Source organism: Scyliorhinus torazame, chromosome 19 (genome assembly GCF_047496885.1).
Source record: "Scyliorhinus torazame isolate Kashiwa2021f chromosome 19, sScyTor2.1, whole genome shotgun sequence".
In the NCBI taxonomy this organism is placed as follows: Eukaryota; Metazoa; Chordata; class Chondrichthyes; order Carcharhiniformes; family Scyliorhinidae; genus Scyliorhinus; species Scyliorhinus torazame.
The window spans coordinates 145,458,084-145,475,624 of NC_092725.1; the positions used below are offsets into that span (position 1 = coordinate 145,458,084).

At 51.5% G+C, this 17,541-nt stretch overlaps 1 protein-coding gene across 3 annotated transcripts in view; it reads right to left on the reverse strand.

Annotated features, from left to right (window-relative positions):
- Window positions 1–1,328: 1,328 nt before the first annotated feature.
- Window positions 1,329–17,541, reverse strand: part of iqsec3a (IQ motif and Sec7 domain ArfGEF 3a) — a 738,133-nt gene continuing 721,920 nt past the window's right edge. For 2 of the 3 annotated variants that reach the window (XM_072485388.1, XM_072485387.1), the window contains one exon: window positions 1,329–2,910. In XM_072485388.1, coding sequence (XP_072341489.1) covers window positions 2,476–2,910 — 435 coding nt within the window. In that variant the 3' untranslated portion in view covers window positions 1,329–2,475. The remainder of the gene's footprint in view (window positions 2,911–17,541) is intronic. The other variant, XM_072485389.1, reaches the window with a different exon arrangement.

The following is a 17,541-nucleotide window of genomic DNA, read 5'->3' on the forward strand; positions in this document are numbered from 1 at the left end:
CATTCTGAAACAGATGAACCATAAGATATTTTCCACAACAGAATGTCCATTCACCTGTGAACAAGGACTTTGCCATCCATTACCTTACTTTGTATAGTATTGTATTGCCATCACGGCCTTAATGGAGACTTCTGAAGGATGATGACACCTTGATACTTACTTAACTCCTTATTTCAGAGGCCACGGAGGCTTTGACTTGTCAAAGTTCACAGGACTGGCACTGGGAGAGGTGAGTTGAATAGGAAGGAAATTGGCAAGACTAGACCTCAGTGGGTGCACTGGATGGGAGGGTTGGTGAGAGAGTAAGATGGTGCAACTGGAATTGCTATCCATACGTAGTGGATCAATGTAGGATGCCAAGAGAGGCGCAGAGGAAAGTTGTAGGCTTGCCCAAGAGGGAGTCAAGCTTGGGACAGAATCAGTAGAAAAGGAAGATTGCATAGTGGTGCCTGGTTTGGGTAGAGATTTGGGAGAGCAGATCGAGAATGTGAGAGGGGAGAAATGAAAGAGGCAGCATGAAACGAAGGGCCTTGGAGAGGTAAGTGGAACAGAAATTTTAAAAGGGGCAGAAAATAAAATGAAAACGGAAGTGATGGACTCGGATCTGCAGCAACAGCCAAAGCACACACAGTAATGGACAAAGAGAAAAATCAGTTCAGTAGGTCTGGTCACATAGCAATTACTGGGATATACAAACCTTGGCATAAATGTGGAGTAGTGAGGACACAATGTGAAATGTTCAAAATTCGATCAGATCCCACAAAAATAGTTTTACTTATCTTCCTGTTCTTATATATATTACACAAGTTACAACTGTCTAAATGTAGGTCAGATGCACCAACAGTGATTTTCAAACACACAGCCTATTCTAGCACATACTGAACCATGGACTGAAAAATACTGTCAATGTGGAGTATCGGTTTTATACTGAAATGGTAGAGTTGCCAGTTGTTAAGAGACTAAATTGTGATTCAATGAAAAGTGTGCATTATCGGACCAAATATCATACTTCTTTCAAAGTTATCTATGTGACAATCCACATTACTGAGATCCTGGAGGGCTTTCATTAAAGTATTTTTTACAACACTATCGAACAATATGTAAAGTCAAACGTGACCAGTGTTATTTCACTCCAAAAGAATACTTGAAGCAACAAGTACCAATACTTTGACGAGGAGCACCATGGTGCTTCATCATGATAAGAGTTTGTTTTCTGAATGCACTGACATGTGCATCCCAATGAAAATCGTTTCCATTACAGAGGCCTCTACTGCAGAATCTCTATTCCAGTTCCATTGCTTCACCCACTGTTCTTTGAAACACAATGCAACTGTTTAAACCTTTTAATCTTTCCGTCAGATGTTGCTCTATTGTTGTATTATCTACATTGCGGATGCGATGAGCGAGGTACTCCAACCAATCAAAATGGTGACAAAAGAAAATATAAAATTCCTGAAGATTCTATTCTAAACTGAAGTGATCTATAAATTCAGATACATTTAAAAACAGCTGTGCATGAAAACTCAATATAAAAACTTACTCTGCTTTCTTTAACCTACCAAAAGCTTATTAACAGCAATGATGGTCAATGCAATCTGTGAATTTGGATTATCTACAGTAACATGGGAATGTTTCCATCAAAGCAGCCTTTACATTAGGTGAGTTTTACAATCTGGAAGTTATCAAAGCTGTGTACTTGTCTTCCAAAGATACACAATTCTCATCAAATGTTTACCAAACACGAGGTGCATGAGGAAATGAGTAGTCTGCACTCGGGAAGTTGTTTCCTGGGTGTTTCTGTCTTCAAGCCAGGAAAAGTCCATTTTGATTTCTCAGGTACAGGGTTGTTCTGCTGAGGGATGACTAATGAATCCTGGAATCTTAACCCCTAAATTTCTAAACAGTTTTACCATATACTGCGCACAGACTGGCGATGAAGCAGGTTTAAAATACCCACGCTCATTTGTTAATCAAACACAAACAAATTGCTGAGTATTAAATGAAGTAGTAAATTGCGATGATGAGCATTATAGTCTGACCGACTGAGGGTTCAGCAGGTTGCCCAGTCTCGGGCAAGTGTCGGGTGATCAGAGGGAGGGAAGTGAGGGAGTAACCCACACACCATTCAAATACATCTTCTGATAGATCAACCAAGTATTTGCATTGAAGCTGGTCACAGAATCGACCATGCCTTCTTCATTGATGCATTCAGCGCAGAAATTTAGGCAATGGGAATTAGAGGCAAGGGAGAGATAGCTTGGCATGGAAAACATTCAAAAATTAAAACATTATTTACACAGTATGTACAATTTGACAACCCATCAGAGATCTGAGTCACTGTGCTAAGAACAGGGCAAGGTTACCATCTGAATAATGCAGACAGAGGAAAATGACAGATGGAGTTTTCATTGGCTAAGAACCCGTGAAATAAAAACAGACTTGATCTGGCTTTAAGAATGTTTTGTGTGAGGCCGACTACACTAAGCTCCGTGATCCACTGGAGTACCTACGCCTGCGTACAAAAGGATTGGGAGGACAATACTGGTGAGGGTGGTTGTAGGGTGGGGGTGGAGGTGGCAGGGGTGGCTGATGAGCGGTTTTCACGGGTGTTCCTTGAAGCCTGTCTTCTTTCAGTTTGCGAGGTGTGGAGCTCGCGGAGTTGGTTTCTGTCCCCGTTTGGTGAGTAGGCGTCTCATTCTGAGGGGTGTCCAGCTTGTCCGTTTTCACAGGGAGCACTATGAGGTTCACAATCTGTTGGCACTGCAGTAATGTCTCAGGGAGATGATCCACAGCTCCCGTTACGGCTGAGTTTTCTTGCTCGATGTTAAGGAGGGTGCTTTGCTGGACTGCACACTCCTGGTTCCCCACTGAACTGTGCGGGTAGGCCTGAAGCCTGTTCTGAACGGAGACCTAGGTTAGAAACAGTCACATATCAGAATATTTTCAGTGAATAAGCTGTTCTTGTTCTCCATGGTCATGAAGAGGAGACATGAACCAGTTTGAGATTTTTTCACACTGTGCTTGGCAATTATTTTGTAAGATGTGATCTGACTTCATGAATATTTATTTTTGTTAACTTTGTGGTTATTCTCGAATTATTTGGAATAGAGTTTCTGCTTTGTGAACAGTCAGTGATTCTGGTGCATATTGTACCCAAATTTCACTCATTTTTTAATGTAAATTTAGAGTACCCAATTATTTTTTTCCAATTAAGGGGCAATTTAGCGTGGCCAAGCCACCTACCCTGCACATCATCTTTGGATTTTGAGACCCACGCAGACATGGGGAGAATGTGCAAACTCCACACGGACAGTGACCCGGGGCCGGGATCGAACCTGGGAAACCGGCGCCGTGAGGCAGCAGTGCTAACCACTGGGCCATCGTGCCACCCAGACTGCACCCATTTTGAAAAGTCTCTTCTTTACCCCGAGTCTCCACCCAAACTCACTTGTCTATTTCTGAATGCAAGATCTGCCACGAATCAGCGCAACCAGGCAATGTTTTAAAATGTAACTTTATCAAATAAAATTTCCATTTAAAAATATTGTTTGATATATGTAAGTGTTCATTTGGTAAGGTTTGTTTAATACAATGGAAAACGGGGTTGATCACAAAGATAGCATTTTATTAGGAATATAGAGGAGTAGGCCATTCAGCCCAGCCCAGCCAGTCTTGCCATTCAGTTCGATCACGGCTGTTAACGATCCTCAAGGCCACTTTCCTGCGATACCCCCATATCCCTTCCTGTCATTAATAACCCAGAAATCTATCTATTTCTGTCTTGAACATGCTCAATGATTGAGCTTCCGCAGCCCTCGCGGATGGAGAATTCCAAAGATTCACCAGCCTCCAAGTGAGGAAATCACTCCTCATCCCAGTCCTGAATGTCCGGCCCGTTTCATAGATTATCATAGAATTTACAGTGCAGAAGGAGGCCATTCGGCCAATCGAGTCTGCACCGGCTCTTGGAAAGAGCACCCTACCCAAAGTCAACACCTCCACCCAACACTAAGGGCAATTTTGGACACTAAGGGCAATTTATCTTGGCCAATCCACCTAACCTGCACATCTTTGGACTGTGGGAGGAAACCGGAGCACCCGGAGGAAACCCACGCACACACGGGGAGAACGTGCAGACTCCGCACAGACAGTGACCCAAGCCGGGAATCAAACCTGGGACCCTGGAGCTGTGAAGCAACTGTGCTATCCACAATGCTACCGTGCTGCCCGTTATTCTATTCCATGATCTTTGGTTGTCGGCTCAACAACCAGAGGAAACGTCCTGTACTGCATCTGTGAACCAATCCACCACATCTGAGTAACCCGATTTGAAATCACTGAAAATGGCTTTAAACAGGTTGTTTGTGGAATGTCCCTTTTGTTTTGTGTTGACTGAAATGAGGCAGTCAAGTCTTCCCAGAAACGTTCAGGTCAATGGCTGTGTTTCCACCCAACAGACCACTGAAAATCTCCCCCTGCACCTCTCACATTGTGGGTAGAGTGCCGGGAAACGACATCCACAGGTCACTTTTTCTAACTTCACATCAATTTTATAAATTGCTGCTATTTGCAAAGATGAAATGTTCTCAATCCCCTCTCTCCCACTTTAGTTAAAATGGCACAATGCCATCATCATCCTGGAATATAAAAAGCAAAAGATAAAACCACCAAGCAAATCCTAAAGCGACAGAATGACCAATTGCAGGGGAGGAGCTGAGCTGTGCTTTTATGACAGTGTCACCACAGCTAACTTCAGCGTTCGCCTCTTGTCATTTCCAGAAACAGCATTGTGTTTCGAACACTTAAACTCAACATGGTCGATATCACCGGTTAATGCCACAGGTCACTTTGTATCGCACACTTATGACATGAAATGAAAATCGCTTATTGTCACAAGTAGGCTTCAAATGAAGTTACTGTGATGTGGGGCGTCATTCTCCGACCCACCACCGGGTTGGAGAATCGCCGGGGGCTGCCGTGAATCCTGCCCCCGTCGGTTGCCGAAGTCTCCGATACCGGATATTCGGCGGGGACAGGAATTGGGCCGCGCCGGTTGGCGGGCCCCCCCGCTCGATTCTCCGGCCCAGATGAGCCGAAGTCCCGCTGATAAATTGCCTGTCCCGCCGGCGTGGATTAAACCACCTTTTGAACGGCGGGACAAGGCGGCGTGGGCGGGCTCCGGGGTCCTGGGGGGGGCGCGGGGTGATCTGGCCCCTGGGGGTGCCCCCACGGTGGCCTGGCCCGCGATCGGGGCCCACCGATCCGCGGGCGGGCCTGTGCCGTGGGGGCACTTTTTCCCTTCCGCCTCCGCCACGGTCTCCACCATAGCGGAGGTGGAAGAAACTCCCTCCACTGCGCATGCGTGGGAAACTGTCAGCGGCCGCTGACGCTCCCGCGCATGCGCCGCCCCGAGATGTCATTTCCGCGCCAGCTGGCGGGGCGGAAATTTCCACCATCTAGTACTGGGTGAGCAGGAACTTTCACCAATTAAATATGGGAAGATATGTTAGTTAGTATCTAAATGTAAATAAAGCCTTCCATTCCTGTTCCACTCTGTTCCCCAGCTGCCAACCTCATGCCTCTCTCCGGTAACAGTCTGACGTTAAAACACTCGGAATCACAGAATTACATTGTTACAGTGCGGAAGGAGGCCAATTGGCCAATTGTGTCGGCCCTGGCTCTCCAAATGATCAATTTACTTGGTGTCATTCTCCTGAGTTCTCAGCATAGCCACGCACGTTGTTCTTTTTCAAATAACAGTCGAATTCGCCACTGGATGTCTCGACTGAAGCTGCCTCCACCGCACGCGATCTGTTTGCAAACTTGGAATCATATTTGACTCTGAAATAAGCTTTCAACCACATCATTGTACTATCACAAAGTTTTCCATTCTCGTAACATTTCCTGACTTCACCCTGCCTCAGCTCAACTGCTAATGAAACCCTCATTTATTCCTCTCTTACCTCTTGACTTGGCAAATCCAACATGTTTGGGCTGCTCTCCCAAACTCGAACCTCCACAAACTTTAGGTAATCTAAAACTGTTTAATTTGTGATCAGTCTGGTCTACGGCATTACCTCTGCGCTCGCTGTCCAATCTTGGCTTCCAGCCGAACAATGTTTTGATTAAAATATTTGCTTCCTTTTATTCAAATCCCTACATGACCTTGCCCCTCCCTATCTCTGCGATCTCCTCCACACCACTCTCTGAGATACCTATCTTCATCAAATTCAGTCCTCCTGACCATCCCGGATTCTAACCGTACCAGCTGGGCTGGCAGTGCCACCAGTTGCCCACACCCTAAGCTCCCTAAACCTCTCCACCTCCGATCTCACTGTCTCCTTTTAAAATTATCCTTAAAACCTACATCTTTCACCAGGCTTTCACACATCTGGCTTAACATATCCTCACCGTGGCTTGGTGTCAAACTTTGTTTTGTTGTGTTTCTGTGATGCACACCTTTGGATATTTATTATGTTAAAAAAAATAATTGTTGTTCTTGTCGAAAGTTAAATGAAGTCATTTCAAATCTATGTCCCGTTTTAACAACAAGCTAAGTTTTAATTCCTGCCATTCAACCTCTGTGACACTGAATCTTTTCACTATTCGTTCACGGGGCACTGTTGGCACTGTCTGCTGGCGGTACCAGCAATGCTGCACGGGAGTTCCAGGGTTTCGACCCAGTGGCAGTGGAGGAGGGCGATATATTTCCAAGTCAGGATGGTGGTGGGGCTTGGAGGGGAGTGTGCTGATGATGATATTCCCATTTATGTGCTGCAATTGTCATTCTAGGTGGTAAAGGTGTGGAGTGTGTGTGGAGGTGCTGAGGTATAAAAGTGTGGAGTTCTAGTCATACAGTACAGAAGAGGCACTTTGACCCATAGAGTCAGCACCAACAAAACTACACTAAACCTACGCTTACCCCAGCACTTGGTCCATAGCCCTGAAATCTTTGAAGTGCTCATCCACATACTTTTTAAAGGTTATGAGTTTTCCTACCTCAACCACCCTCCCAGGCAGTCTATTCTAGACTCCCATCACCCTCTTGGTGAATATATTTGTCCTCAAATCCCCTCTGCACCTCCTGTCTTTCACCTTAAACTATATCCCCTTGTTATTCACTCATTCTTCCAAAAAATACTTTTCTTTCTGCCTCTTCTGGGGAGGCAGTGGTGTAGTGGTATTGTCGCTGCATTAGTAATTGAGCGACCCAAGGTAATACTCTGAGGACCCAGGTTTGAATCCCACTGCGGCAGATGGTGAAAGTTCAATTCGATTTTTGTGGGCAGCACGGTAGCATTGTGGATAGCACAATTGCTTCACAGCTCCAGGGTCCCAGGTTCGATTCCGGCTTGGGTCACTGTCTGTGCGGAGTCTGCACATCCTCCCCCTGTGTGTGTGGGTTTCCTCCGGGTGCTCCGGTTTCCTCCCACAGTCCAAAGATGTGCAGGTTAGGTGGATTGGCCATGATAAATTGCCCTTAGTGTCCAAAATTGCCCTTAGTGTTGGGTAGGGTTACTGGGTTATGGGGATAGGGTGGAGGTGTTGACCTTGGGTAGGATGCTCTTTCCAAGAGCCGGTGCAGACTCGATGGGCCGAATGGCCTCCTTCTGCACTGTAAATTCTATGATTCTCCTCTCCCTCCCTTAATTCCACCTTTTGGTCCCTCTCTGTAGAACTCTTTCTGTACGTGATTTGAAATTGAACCCACTAGTCTAATCAGTTAAGGCGATAAACAGTTTGCCTCACTCACTCCAACCCCTGCTGCACTGTAGAGAGCTTTGCTGCATCATTTCCATCTCATACCTCCAGCAACGTACACGGCAAAATCTATCGGAAATTAAACAAAGTCCAATAGAACCGTTTGTTGGTCTGTGAGACAGCAATTTGTTGGCCTTGTGATTTCCATTCGCTATTGAAACTTCTGCCTCTACCTTATTCAAAGGAGACTCCCTCACCAGCTGAGAGTACACTTTTGCTGTCAGAATTAGATTTATTACTGCTACCTATTAACAAGAAAAAGATTAAAAATATGAAAAAAATGTAGAAAGTCTGGGAGAAACAGATAGAACATAGAACATAGAACATAGAAAATACAGCACAGAACAGGCCCTTCGGCCCACGATGTTGTGCCGAACCTTTGTCCTAGATTAATCATAGATTATCATTGAATTTACAGTGCAGAAGGAGGCCATTCGGCCCCTTGAGTCTGCACCAGCTCTTGGAAAGAGCACCCTACCCAAACTCAACACCTCCACCCAACACCAAGGGCAATTTGGACATTAAGGGCAATTTATCATTGGCCAATTCACCTAACCCGCACATCTTTGGACTGTGGGAGGAAACCGGAGCACCCGGAGGAAACCCACGCAGACACGGGGAGGACGTGCAGACTCCGCACAGACAATGACCCAAGCCGGAATCGAACCTGGGACCATGGATCTGTGAAGCAATTGTGCTATCCACAATGCTACCGTGCTGCCCTTAAGAACAAATAAATCTACACTATATCATTTTCCCGTAATCCATGTACCTATCCAACAGCTGCTTGAAGGTCCCTAATGTTTCCGACTCAACTACTTCCACAGGCAGTGCATTCCATGCCCCCACTACTCTCTGGGTAAAGAACCTACCTCTGATATCCCTCCTATATCTTCCACCTTTCACCTTAAATTTATGTCCCCTTGTAATGGTGTGTTCCACCTGGGGAAAAAGTCTCTGACTGTCTACTCTATCTATTCCCCTGATCATCTTATAAACCTCTATCAAGTCGCCCCTCATCCTTCTCCGCTCTAATGAGAAAAGGCCTAGCACCCTCAACCTTTCCTCGTAAGACCTACTCTCCATTCCAGGCAACATCCTGGTAAATCTTCTTTGCACCTTTTCCAGAGCTTCCACATCCTTCCTAAAATGAGGCGACCAGAACTGTACACAGTACTCCAAATGTGGCCTTACCAAGGTTTTGTTCAGCTGCATCATTACCTCATGGCTCTTAAATTCAATCCCTCTGTTAATGAACGCGAGCACACCATAGGCCTTCTTCACAGCTCTATCCACTTGAGTGGCAACTTTCAAAGATGTATGAACATAGACCCCAAGGTCTCTCTGCTCCTCCACAATGCCAAGAACTCTACCGTTAACCCTGTATTCCGCATTCATATTTGTCCTTCCAAAATGGACAACCTCACACTTTTCAGGGTTAAACTCCATCTGCCACTTCTCAGCCCAGCTCTGCATCCTATCTATGTCTCTTTGCAGCCGACAACAGCCCTCCTTACTATCCACAACTCCACCAATCTTCGTATCGTCTGCAAATTTACTGACCCACCCTTCAACTCCCTCATCCAAGTCATTAATGAAAATCACAAACAGCAGAGGACCCAGAACTGATCCCTGCGGTACACCACTGGTAACTGGGATCCAGGCTGAATATTTGCCATCCACCACCACTCTCTGACTTCTATCGGTTAGCCAGTTCGTTATCCAACTGGCCAAATTTCCCACTATCCCATGCCTCCTTACTTTGTGCAGAAGCCTACCATGGGGAACTTTATCAAATGCCTTACTAAAATCCATGTACACTACATCCACTGCTTTACCTTCATCCACATGCTTGGTCACCTCCTCAAAGAATTCAATAAGATTTGTAAGGCAAGACCTACCCCTCACAAATCCGTGCTGACTATCCCTAATCAAGCAGTGTCTTTCCAGATGCTCAGAAATCCTATCCTTCAGTACCCTTTCCATTACTTTGCCTACCTTTGAGATATCGTGGCTTCTCTCAATTTCCCACCATCCTCAGTAGCAATCTCAGGAAAATGGTCTGAACCACTATTTATGCCACTGCACCATGATTTGTAACAATAGATCGGGAAAATCCGGTGGAAATTTTAGCCAATCGCACAGACTGTGCCATCTTTTGAATGCATCAATATGAAAACCTGGGGGTTATTTTCTTATTTTCCCAACGTATAAAATAATAACTTAAAGATCTTGCAAAATATATGAGCTACTTCTGTGATCTGTGGGGAAGGAAGTATACTGAAATGGAGGACATGTTTGAGGAGCAGATTGACACATGGTCACACTGATGCTCTCAGTATGTCTGAGGTGATCAGATTACAAAATTATCCTTGTGATGAAAATTGCTCACATCTCTCGAAATGTCTCGATAAATAGATAGACAAAATATGGTTATAGGGTCAAAGGGGTGGATTCTCCGTCTCGCAATGACGGGATTTGATTTATTGTCACGTGTACCGAGGTACATGCTCCATTTACGAATACATACTACAATCATTAATAATAATAGAACATACTATAATAATGGTTCATAAAGATGTGGGAAGAGGATCTCACAATAGGGTGGCGAATGAGCAAATTGGGGTTGGCGCTGAGCGCTGAGCTGACCGCCAGTCCCCGGAGCCCCGCTGGTGACGATAACGCGCTCCACACCCCGTGCATTTGTGTCCGTTAACGTATCATAACCGGGATTGGTGCAGTATTCTCCGGGCCTCCGCGATGCTCCGCCCCCCATCAGGCGGAAGTGACACGAGCACGGTTCACGAAAAACAGGGGCCGGGCAGCCACGCTGGGTGGGGGGGGGGGGTGTCCGTCAGGGCTGGGGAGCGTCGCAGGGAGTGACTCGGTGACGGGCCCTGGATTCGGGGGGGTCCCCACCCGGGATCAGGGTGGCCGGCCACGGACCCCCATTGCTGCAGTCTGAGAGGCAACCATTGTTCCAGGCCCTGGCTGCTCACTCTGCTGCCTGCTCACTGTGTCCTGGAAATGTTCACAGAGCCTCTGGTCATCAGGGAGCCCACCCAGGCCGCCCCCCTGGAAACCCTCCGACCCCCGCTGACCCATCACCGGGATGGGCGTGGCCAAGCTCAATCAGTCACCAATCAGTGGCCCACCAGGTGCTGCCACTCCTCAGTTCACTCATCAGAAGCTCAGACCCACTGCAGGGGAACAGCAGAGCTCACCCCAAACAAAGGACACCTGCACCGTGACCTCTGGCACCCTCCCTGGCACACTGCCCCAGTCAGGGCAGAGGCCTCACTAAATACTCAAACCATCAGCCGGCCCACTCTGCAGGACCAACAGCCGTCTCCAGACCCTGCCTGCTCACCGCGCCCCTGCTCCCATCCATCCTGCCCTGGACAGCTTGCCACAGCCTGGGTGTGACAGACAGAACCCACAGCACACGGCAGCTATGGTCCCAACAGGTGCCCAGCCCCATCAATAGGCCCTGCCACACGCAAGCCTCTGAGCACGTGGGCGGTCGGTAGCACACGGTGATCCTCCCACCCCACAACACGGTGCCACCCTGCTGGCGGGGTAACACACGACCCTCCCAAGGAGGACACCCACTGGAGCCCCCACTGGAGGGAGCAGGACAGGAGTGGCAGAGAATATGGCTGACATGGGTTAGGGCAACCATCGGACCCGTGTTGACAGGGACGGGTGGTGAGGTTAGAGGGCCCCCTCTGGTGCCAGTCACCAATGGGGTCAGGGGTGCAGTGTTGAAGGTAAAGTGTCGGTGGGAATAGCCGAGGTGTGGCGGTTGGATTGGGGTGGCGGGGGGCGGTAGCATGCGGAGGGTGGAGCTGCAGTGCAGGGCCTGTGGGACTTGGATGGGCACAGGTATACACACCATACCAACATGTCTTTCCTTTTCCCCCTGCAGAGAATGAATGTAGGCACACAGCCAGGAATGGCCCTGGCCCCAGCTGCCCTCGCACACGCTCGGAGGCTGTAGGCACAGGAGCTGTTAGTCGTGGGCTCTGCACAACAGGAGCAGGGGCCAGCCAGTCAGGCTGGGGCATCGGCCGTCCACCGAGCCAGGAAGGAGGTGTGAAGGAGGTGCTGCATAAGGGCATGTGGATACCATCCTGTCCTTCAAGGAGCTTCCGGACCCAGCGTGCTCCTGAAGACTTTGGCTGACCAGCGAGACCCTGCGACAGCTGTGCCGGATCCCGGCGCTTCTGGAACTGGAGGTGTGTGGAGAGGACACCCGCTCCCAGTGACTGTCAAGGTGATGGTGGCCCTGAACGTTTATACCCCGGGCTCCTCCAGGTGCTGAGTGGGATCTCTTCACTGCCTGGGATCTCTCAGACAGCCGCTGTGATGGATGCCCTATATACCAGGGCAGCGGACTATCTAAACTTCAATGTGGACGGAGCCCACCAGGCTGCCCGGGCAGTGGGATTCACTGCCACCACTGGCACGCCCCAGGTCCTGAGGGTGATAGGTGGGATATATGTCCCAGTATGGGCACTGGCGCATTAGAGGGTGGCCTTCATCAATAGGAAGGACATCCACTCCCTGAGTGTGTAACTGGTGAGTGACTACCAGTTGCACATCACACACGTCTGTGCCCAATACCCAGGCACACATCCTGGTGCACTCAACGGTGCCCAACAGCTTCGCGGAGCCCCCTCGCGTCAGGGGTTTGCTCCTGGGCGACAAGAAATATCCACTGCCGTCATCGCGGATAGCCTTGTCCCACCTCTCCCCCACCTCTCCCCAACCTCGCCTCTCCTCGCCGCATAGCCACCCCTTGTCTCCCCTCCCTTCACTCCATCCCCTCACCCCAGGGGCAGGATTCTCTGACCCCCCGCCGGGTCGGAGAATTGCTGGGGGCTGGCGTGAATCCCGTCCCCGGCGGTTGCCGAATTCTCCGGCACCGGAGATTCGGCGGGGGCGGGAATCGCGCCTCACCGGTTGGCGCCCCCCCCCCCCCCCCCCGACGATTCTCCGGCCCGGATAGGCCGAAGTCCCGCTGCTGGAATGCCTGTCCCGCCGACGTGGATTAAACCACCTCTCTTACCGGTGGGACAAGGCAGCGCGGGCGGGCTCCGGGGTCTTGGGGGGTACGCAGGGCGATCTGGCCCCGGGGGGGGTGCCCCCACAGTGGCCTGGCCCGCGATCGGGGCCCACCGATCCACGGGCGGGCCTGTGCCGTGGGGGCACTCATTTCCTTCCGCCTTCGCCACGGTCTCCACCATGGCGGAGGCGGAAGAGACTCCCTCCACTGCGCATGCGCGGGAATGCCGTCAGCGGCCGCTGACGCTCCTGCGCATGTGCCGCCCGGCAATGTCATTTCCGCGCCAGCTGGCGGGGCACCAAAGGCCTTTCCCGCCAGCTGGCGAGGCGGAAATCAGTCCAGCGCCGGCCTAGCCCCTCAAGGCTGGGGCTCGGCCGCTCAAGATGCGGAGAATTCCGCACCTTTGGGGCGGTGCGATGCCGGGCTGATTTGCGCCGTTTTTGGCGCCGGTCAGCGGACATCGCGCCGATTACGGAGAATTTCGCCCCAGATCTCTCACCCCCCTCTGAGCTTCCCACCAGCTTCACTACAGGGTGTTGGTCCTGGGCTGACAGTTTCAGTGGGTCTGCTCCATGGAGCGGGGATGCTGGAAGATGAGCTTCTGTGCTCCTCATTGTTTGACAAAGTCTGACTCCTGTCTTCAGGATCCCATTCCATTCTCCGCCTGGGTTATCCCTGCATGCCTGCTGGCCATTCCATGTTACAAGCCCATAGATGCTCTGGGGAGTTGGGAGTGGGGCTGGGATCGGGGTGGTGAGCGATGATGGGTCACACACCAAGTAGAAAGTACCACATGGCCCCCCCAACATCTCTGGCCCCCTCCCCTTGCCATCTCCGAGGGTGACCCTGGGCAGGATGTCATACTGTCCCGTACTTTTCTCCAACACCCACATCACCCGCTCTCATCTCGACCAGGGTCTCGATGCCCTCAGCCATGGAGCACAGGGACTTGGCCACGTCTCTCTGGGATTGTGCCACACCCTCTGCAATTGTGCCATGTCCCTCTGTGCCTGACCCAGGCCAATGTTCTTGACACCCTCAGCCAAGGCCCTTTGTGACTGGGCCACGTTCTGGAGCACCGCAGCTATGTCCGTGTGGGCCTGGTACATGGTTGCCTGTGGCAGGGCTGCCCTTCCCTGTGCCTCGGTCACTGCCCGCACACTGTGCCCCAGGCCTTGGACATCCTAACCCATGGCCATAAACTCAAACCCAAGTCTTTCACCAAGGATGCCACCTGCTCAGTGTTGGCTTGGGTAGCACATATTGTCAGCACTGCCTCCTGCTCCTGAATGCAGTTAGATACCCCAACTGCACCTGCAGGCACTGGAAGGTCGCTGACACCCCCTCCTGTAGTTCTGGCTCTGCGTCTCCAGAATTGTTGGGACTATCCTTTCCAGAGGCATGAGACCCGTCTGGATTGCGGCGAATTCCTGGTGCCTGGCCTCCCGCCGACTGTCAGCCCCCTCGGGGGTTCCTACCTCCACCTGATGTACCGCAGCCTGTGGCGAATTCGCCAGAGAATGTCCCAGGACCTCTTCAGTAACATGGCCCACTGAGGTGAGAGTCTCTGGGGTGGGGGTGGGTGGTGCCGGTGACAACAGTGATGAGAAGTCGGTGTCGTCCCCAGACTGGAGTCTGGGGTGTTACGGTGTTGCAGCTGGGGGTGAGGTACACCAGCTGGTCCCTCCTCATTAGATGGTGATCCTGCAGGACAAAAGACAAGACATATGGTAAGATTCCGGGTAGGGTTGGTGTGGTTGCATTTGCTATTGGCTCATCGCAATGCATTAGGGATTCACTTGGTTGTCCCATGCCAATCTCTGCCTGGGATACGGCCCTCTCTCCCACTCGCCGGTCAGCTCCCTCGCCCTCTACGGTGATCAGGACCCACAGCTCCGATGGGTGGGGCCCATGGCGCTCATCACCTCTGCCACCTCCTCCCAGGCCCGTTATACATCAGCAGGCGGTAACCTCCTGCCCACCCTGGGGAAGAGGGTATCTCGCCTCTCCTCCACCACATCCAGCATGGCCTCCAGCTCCGTGTCAGAGAACCTCGGGCTGCTCTACGTGGGGGCCATCTTCCTGACTGGAATGAGAGTGTGTGGGGAGTAGAGAGTTTATATCCAGCTCCAGCTTATCAAGGTCTCCAGTGCCAATGGTGGCCCCAGCCAATCCGACGCCAGGGTCAGTTGGAATTGTACTAGTTTCAGAGTTTTGGCCCATTAGCATGTCCTGAATGGCCAACGACACCGGGGAAAATTCCCGCTTCAGTCCCGGCGTCAGCACTTAGTCTCTGAAACGGAGAACCTCGCCCAGACTCTACCTGACACAGCGCACACAGTTCTGGTCATAATGTGGTGGGAAGGAGTTATATTTAGAACAGTGACAGGATGGATCAACAACAACAGCTCAATTTTAACCCTGGCTGTGAATTGGGTGGACGGGGCTGAAGAGGGCTGAACTTGGCTATATAATGTCCAGGAATTTTAAACCCTGTACCTCACCTGTCCACTTTGGTCAGTTGTCCATCCAAGAAGCCAGTTGAGAGGTGGCCACTGATTGGCGGGCAGGAATAGTGTAACGAAGGCCGCTTGCCTGGTCAGTTCCTACACCACTCAATATGCCGTGGGGAGTGACTTCTCAATTGGAGGTAGAAAACCTGGAGAAAGGTCTTGCTTCTCCTTACCCCGATAGTGAAAGGATTTCATAATTTTAGCCTCTTGCAGCTTGACTCTTCTTCCCAGTCAGACACGGGGTGGGCGGAGGATGTGTATTGTGGAGAGCTGGATAGCAGTGGGGGTTGGTGGGGAGTTAGACATTGGGGGGGGGAGTCGGACATCAGAGAGCTGATACATCAGGGGGTTGTAGACCGTGGAAGTTGGACACTGTCGGGGAGCTAGGATATTAGTGGGGGTGGCAGACAATGGTGGGGAGGAGATTGACATCCAGGGTGTGGAGCTGGATGTTAGCGGGAGGGTGGACATTGGGGGGGGGTGAAACCATACTTTGATCAAGAGGCAGACACTGGCTTCATAGAAACATCGAATCCCGACAGTGCAGCAAGAGGCCATTCGGCCCATCGAGTTGACAGCGCCCCTTGAAAAGAACGCCCGACCTCGGCCCGTGACCCCACCCCATCCGCATATCCTAGTATCTCTACCTAGTCTTTTGGACACTAAGGGCAATTCATCATGGCCAATCCACCTAACCTGTGGGAGGAAGCTGGAGCACCCGGAGGAAACCCACGCACACACGGGGAGAACGTGCAGACTCCACACGGCCAGTCACCCAAGGATGGAATTGAACCCGGGTCTATGGTGCTGTAAGGCAGCAGTGCTAACCACTGTGCCACCATGCTGCCCGGGTCCCTGGCGCTGTGAGACAGCAGTGCTAACCACTGTGCCACCATGCTGCCTGGGTCCCTGGCGCTGTGAGGCAGCAGTGCTAACCACTGTGCCACCTTGCCGACCCAGGTCCCTGGCGCTGTAAGGCAGCAGTGCTAACCACTGTGCCACCATGCTGCCCGGGTCCCTGGCGCTGTGAGGCAGCAGTGCTAACCACTGTGCCACCGTGCCAACCCAGGTCCCTGGCGCTGTGAGGCAGCAGTGCTAACCACTGTGCCACCCCTGTGCTGCCCGCGTTGAGCCCATTTTGTTGGGTTCTGGTCTTGAAGAGGCTGCCTGATGGTGGGGAGGGAAGTCAGTAAGCTTGAGGGGTCAGTGAGCAGCCCCTACTCCTCTCGACCCACAAGCCGGGGTGCAAAGGTACGTACCCAGTTCTACCTATTTTCGCCTTCCTTCAGCTGACCAGCCATTAAATCTGGAACAAAAATAAAATCTTAGGCACAGAGTTTCATTAGAATATTTTAGTGAATGGCCCAACTGTAGAGTTCAGGGGCGAAATTCTCCCAAAACGGCGCGATGTCCGCCGACTGGTGCCCAAAACGGTGCCAATCAGACGGGCATCGCGCCGCCCCAAAGGTGCGGAAGGCTCCGCATCTTTGGGTGCCGAGCCCCAACATTGAGGGGCTAGGTCGGCGCCGGAGGGATTTCCGCCCCGCCAGCTGGCGGAAATGACGTTTGGTGCCCCGCCAGCTGGCGCGGAAATGACATCTCCGGGCGGCGCATGCGCGGGAGCGTCAGCGGCCGCTGACAGTTTCCCACGCATGCGCAGTGGAGGGAGTCTCTTCCGCCTCTGCCATGGTGGAGGCCGTGGCGGAGGCGGAAGGGAAAGAGTGCCCCCACGGCACAGGCCCTCCCGCGGATCGGTGGGCCCCGATCGCGGGCCAGGCCACCGTGGGGGCACCCCCCGGGGCCAGATCGCCCCGCGACCCCCCCCAGGACCCCGAAGCCCGCCCACGCCGCCTTGTCCCGCCGTTCAAAAGGTGGTTTAATCCACGCCGGCGGGACAGGCAATTTAGCAGCGGGACTTCGGCCCATCCGGGCCGGAGAATCGAGCGGGGGGGGCCCGCCAACCGGCGCGGCCCGATTCCCGCCCCGGCCGAATGTCAGGTGCCAGAGACTTCGGCAACCGGCGGGGGCGGGATTCACGCCAGCCCCCGGTGATTCTCCGACCCGGCGGGGGTCAGAGAATTTCACCCCACACCACCATTTTAATCAATAACACATGGGCCCTGTTTGTTAAACGCTGCTTGTCTTTCCTTCATTTTTACCTCCAAGAGCTGCTGATGAATGTGGCAATGAGTCGGTGGA